We start from the raw sequence: 6,000 nt of genomic DNA on the forward strand, positions 1-6,000 counted from the left end.
TTTTAATTAACTAACCCAAAACAGCCCCTGGTGTTACTACGACGGCGTATGTCCGGTTTTACGGTGTTATTCGTGTTTCCAGGTTTTAAATCATTAAGTTAGCATATCATATAGATATAGAACATGTGTTTAGTTGATTTTAAAAGTCAAGTTAGAAAGATTAACTTTGTTTGCGAACAAGTTTAGAATTAACTAAACTATGTTCTAGTGATTACATGTTCAAATCTTCGAATAAGAAATTTTATATGTATGAATCGAATGATGTTATGAACATCATTACTACCTCAAGTTTAGTAGTTAAACCTACTGGAAGTGACAAGAAATGATCTAGCTTCAAAGGATCTTGGATGGCTTGAAAGTTCTTGAAGTAGAATCATGACACGAAAACAAGTTCAAGTAAGATTATCACTCGAATTAAGATAGTTGTAGTTATAGGAATTGAATCAAAGTTTGTGTATGAGTATTACCTTGATTTAGAATGATATCTTACTGTAAACAACAAGAATTTCTTGAGGTTGGATGATCACTTTACAAGATTGGAAGTGAGCTAGTAAACTTGAAAGTATTCTTGATTTTATGAAACTAGAACTTGTAGAATTTATGAAGAACGCTTAGAACTTGAAGATAGAACTTGAGAGAGATCAATTAGATGAAGAAAATTGAAGAATGAAAATGTTTGTAGGTGTTTTTGGTCGTTGGTATATGGATTAGATATAAAGGATGTGAAATTTTGTTTTCATGTAAATAATTCATGAATGATTTATAATATTTTTGTAATTTTGTGTAATCATTCATGCTAGTTGCCAAATGATGGTTCCTACATGTTTAATGACTCACATGGGTTGCTAAGGAGCTGATGATTGAGTGTATATACCAATAGTATATACATCTAGAAGCTGTGTATTGTACGAGTACGAATACGGGTGCATACGAGTAAAATTGTTGATGAAAATGAACGAGAATGTAATTGTAAGCATTTTTGTTAAGTAGAAGTACTTTGATATGTGTCATGAAGTCTTTCAAAAGTGTATTAATACATCTTAATACACTACATGTATATACATTTTAACTGAGTCGTTAAGTCACCGTTAGTCGTTACATGTAAGTGTTGTTTTGAGACCTTTAAGTTAACGATCTTGTTAAATGTAATTAATCCATTGTTATTATATTTAAATGAGATGTTAAATTATTACATTATCATGATATTATGATGTATGAATATATCTTAATATGATATATATATATATATATATACATTAAAATGTCGTTACAACGATAATCGTTACATATATGCCTCGTTTCAAAATTCTTAAGTTAGTAGTCTTGTTTTACATATGTAGTTCATTGTTAACACACTTAATGATATACTTAATTATCATTTTATCATGTTAAACATAGTGTATCAATATCTTAATATGATTCATATGTATTTAGTAAGACGTTGTTATAACGATAATCGTTATATATATCGTTTCGAGTTTCTTAATTCAATAAACTCATTTTTATGTATATCACTCATTGTTAATATACTTAGTGAGATACTTACTTATCATAATCTCATGTTAACCATATATATATATCCATATCTATATCATCATGTAGTTTTTACAAATTTTTAACGTTCGTGAATCGCCGGTCAACTTGGGTGGTCAATTGTCTATATGAAGCACATTTCAAATAATCAAGTCTTAACAAGTTTGATTGCTTAACATGTTGGAAACATTTAATCATGTAAATATCAATTTAATTTAATATATATAAACATAGTTCAAAGTTTTTGAGATTTCAACATTACAAAATTTACTTATCGTGTCGGAATGATATAAAGTTAAAGTTTAAGTTTGGTCGGAAATTTCCGGGTCGTCACACATTTTTACACGGACATCTTTCAGAGACTGTTTATATGCACCAGCCACCAGGGTTTCGAGACCCCAGATATCCAGATCATGTCTGCTTATTGCAGAAATCTTTATATGGCCTTAAGCAGGCTCCTCGCGCTTGGTTTCAACGCTTTGCAGGGTATGCTCAGCGGATAGGTTTCCACCAAAGCCGTTGTGACACCTCTCTGTTTATTTATCGACAGGGATCCGATACAGCCTACCTGCTCTTGTATGTTGATGATATTGTGTTAACTGCTTCTTCTACAGTTTTACTTCAGCAGATTATTTCTTCCATACATAAGGAATTTGCTATGACGGATTTGAGACCCTTGAACTACTTTCTTGGGATTCACGCAACTCGTACTGCATCTGGCATGTTCCTCTCTCAGAAACAGTATGCTACCGAGATTATTGAGCGGGCTGGTATGCCTACTTGTCATCCCTGCCGGACCCCGGTCGAACCGGGTGCCAAACTTACTAGTCATGGCCCTCCTGTTCAGAACCCGACTCTCTATCGGAGCCTTGCAGGAGCATTGCAATATCTCACGTTTACTCGACCAGACATCTCATATGTTGTGCATCAGATCTGTCTCTTCATGCATGATCCTCGGGAGCAGCACATGCACGCCCTCAAACGGATTATTCGCTATATTCAGGAACCACTGAGCTTGGTTTACAGTTATATGCATCTTCTCCCACCACCTTGGTTGCCTACTCTGACTCTGATTGGGCAGGTTGCCCCACTACCAGACGACCTACCTCCGGCTATTGTGTTTTTCTTGGTAACAACCTTCTCTCATGGTCATCCAAACGGCAACTCACGCCCTCTCGCTCCAGTGCCGAAGAAGAATATCGTGGGGTTGCTAATGCGGTTGCCGAGACTTGTTGATTCGCAACCTTCTTTGAGAGCTTCATTGTCCTCTCACCTCAGCCACTCTGGTATACTGTGACAATGTCATCTCGGTTTACCTATCTAATAATCCGGTTCAGCACCTGCGGACCAAGCATATTGAGAACATTCACTTTGTTCGTGATCTAGTTGCTCAAGGACAGGTACGGGTTCTACATGTTCCGTCCGGATATCAGTTTGCCGACATCTTCACTAAAGGTCTCCCATTCGCTTTGTTTGATGAGTTTCGATCCAGTTTGAGCGTCCGGCGTACTCCCGCTCCAACTGCGGGGGGATGTTAAACTATATTATTTATCCATATTATTCTAGTCCATGTATTATGTTTGTTGGGCTCAGCCCATTATTTATTGTTAGGGTTTTTTGGCTATATATAGCCTTTTACATGTACTGGTCACTCATTCAGAATAATACTCATCTATATTACATTTCAACAAACGCGACCCAATTTAAACCATAAATAGATAAATTCTAAATTGCGACCTTTAGTGTTTATTATATCCTGAAGACAAGTTACCAAACCAAGATTTTTTACCTCTTGGTACGCACCCATTTCTCGCCCCTAATCAGCATCAATCGTGTATTTATATGAATTTGGTATCGATGATCCACAGGCAGAAAAGAAGAAACATAAAGCTCAGTTACAAGAAGCCAACCGCAAGAAGAAAATTCAAAGGATCGAACGAAAGATGGCTGCAGTTGCCAGGGACAGAGCATGGGCCGAAAGACTAGCTGAGTTGCAGCAGCTCGAGGAAAACAAAAATAATTCGGCCATGACTTGATTTTTTATGTTACAACTTTTCATATACCTCTGTTTGTTGCAATAACCGCATCAAAATGATCGTTAGCCTCTAGATTTAGCATCGTTAACATAGAACGTGAACACATGTTTAAGTTTTTCGCTGAATTTTAAACTTCAGTCGCTTCACTTTTAGGTTTTTGTGCACATAATCTTATTCTTACAGGTTATTATTCACAAGATTTCTCTTTTGTTGTCGTTAATCAAGTTTCGAACTTCAAGACAGCTATCAAGTATTTCACTGGTACTAATAATGTATCAAGACCAGACAAGTCAAATTTGTAGGTATCACTATTGATATCGATTTGAATGACCAACGGAATGGAAAACTTTAAACCCATCCCTATTGGACGGGTTTGAAACCTTCAATTTCAAAATTTGATTCCATTTTAAAAAGTTATTTATATTTATATATTTATATTTATTTATTCTTAAACAATTTTATCATTTTCATACCCATCCTCATGCCCAAAATCTAAACACGCACTAAATTAACATACAAAACACATGTCGGTACAATTTTCCAATTATCCTTCCAACACTTCATTATTATCATCACTTTTTTTATAATTCTTCTAATATGAAGTAATAAAAAAAGGTTTCTTTTAACAAACCCACAATTACACATTACGTAATGAGGTGGGGTTTTATAGTTTCTTTGTTACCTACTCCATTAGAAAATTGAAGCCGCCAGTTATAACTAAGCCAGTAAGCCATTATCAAACTTGATCATAGTATTGACCATCTTTATTCTATTCATTTTTTCATTACTTACAAAAATTTAATTTATTTAGATCTAAACTTTTAATGTATTTAATTTAAATCCCTTAAAAATCTAAAGATAAAAAAATCATGTTATAAATCTTGATACAGAAGAAAAAACAAGATATAGGGGTCATATAAATATATTTACTTATTTCTTAAAACCATGTATACAACATTGTACCACAACATTAAATAGTCAAATAAGACTTATCTAATAAATTTAGAACTTATGATGCTAATATGTGTCACAATTCATAATTTCTGGATCAATAGCTTACAGGGTAGCCAATGCCATGTCTTTTAGAAGGAAAAATCACAAACACCAAACTACAAACCAGACCAAGTCCTAAAGGAACAATGTCCAAAACCTCTTGAGCTTCATGACTTGGTTTTGGATAAAAACAACTAACCACACTCCTATCTCTCATAGCCAAAGTCCACAACACAAAAGCCGACACAAACGCATGAATCCAATCAACTGTAGTCAACTTATACTTTCTCAAATCCGGTAAACCGGACGATGAAGCAGCTGCAGTTTGAGAATCAAACACCCACATGCCTTTAAACGTTGCAAAACCATAAAACACTTGACCATCCGATGACTTGAAACTGTCAGTAAAACATGCTAAAAAACAAGCCGCGGTTATGAAGATGAGAAGGATAGCGGTGAGTGGTCGTGTGACGGTGTCACATTGACCGTGATTTGTGAATATTGGTGTTACGGTTTGAAGGACTAAAAGGGTGCCGGTTGGTAAAAGGTTGGCTAATTGAGCTGTACTTGCTAGTGTTTGTGATATAGCCCATTGTGATAGAGTGGGTGGTGGTGGGGTCGGTTTAGGGGTTTCGGGTGCATCGTTGTGATCCTCCTCGTCATCGGAGTAGGAGGATCTGTTTGTTACCGGTCTAGCTCTAAGAGACATTTTGTGTGGTAGTACTATCAGAAAACAGGGTATCGTCGACAAAAGCGATGAAAGAAACAGTTGAAAATATATGGTTTTTGATTGGTACTTGAAAATTGAAATGATGTTTTTATGATAAGAGAATAAGGAAGGAAGACTTTTATATAGTCATATATAGAGATAGATATGTATAACGTGGGGTTAGGTATTTTCGTAGCAAATGGGACAAAAGGTTTGTACTTTTAACTTAACAGACTTCAAGATTTGTGAATAATTAGTTTAATAATTCAGACAATACTACAGTACTTATTTTCATTTTCACATGGAGACGTGTCTTTGTTTATTGTCAATATGTGTTATATTATTTTTTATTTTTTTTCCCGAAAATAACGACAACTTTATAGCAACATAAAACGTTTTCGAAAAGAAAACGAATCCAACTAGTACAAAAGAGGACCCTGACGAGGCTCGTACCTATAAAGCAATATCTACAAACTATTTATACCGAGCCGCACCTAACCATAACCGAAACTAAGCAAGATTAAAAGCAACCGAAACAACGAGTTACAAAATCTAAGAATACAACCAAACAAGAAAAGTGAAACCAATAAATGTACCTCAGATGTCCTTAATGAATACGCCGAATTTGGCCATTTCGGCACCTTGAACCACTTTTTCCTTACGCTTTTGATGATTCTTAATCTTAACTGAAGGGTGCGGGGTATCAGTAGACTTAACCATATCCGGTTC

General features: G+C 35.2%; 2 protein-coding genes across 2 annotated transcripts in view; one reads left to right on the plus strand and one right to left on the minus strand.

The window, feature by feature from the left end:
* LOC139890817 (uncharacterized) overlaps positions 1-3,588 on the plus strand; it is a 144,155-nt gene extending 140,567 nt beyond the window's left edge. Inside the window, exon 3 of the mRNA XM_071873732.1 lies at positions 3,402-3,588. Within this exon, the coding sequence (XP_071729833.1) occupies positions 3,402-3,569 (168 nt within the window). The 3' untranslated portion in view covers positions 3,570-3,588. The remainder of the gene's footprint in view (positions 1-3,401) is intronic.
* A 1,006-nt stretch (positions 3,589-4,594) lies between these two features.
* On the minus strand, positions 4,595-5,379 carry LOC139890818 (protein DMP3-like). Its single transcript, XM_071873733.1, has one exon. The coding sequence runs from the start codon at positions 5,269-5,271 to the stop codon at positions 4,618-4,620; it is 654 nt and encodes a 217-aa protein (XP_071729834.1). The 5' UTR covers positions 5,272-5,379; the 3' UTR covers positions 4,595-4,617.
* Positions 5,380-6,000: the final 621 nt, after the last annotated feature.

Source organism: Rutidosis leptorrhynchoides, chromosome 2 (assembly GCF_046630445.1).
Source record: "Rutidosis leptorrhynchoides isolate AG116_Rl617_1_P2 chromosome 2, CSIRO_AGI_Rlap_v1, whole genome shotgun sequence".
Classification (NCBI taxonomy): Eukaryota; Viridiplantae; Streptophyta; class Magnoliopsida; order Asterales; family Asteraceae; genus Rutidosis; species Rutidosis leptorrhynchoides.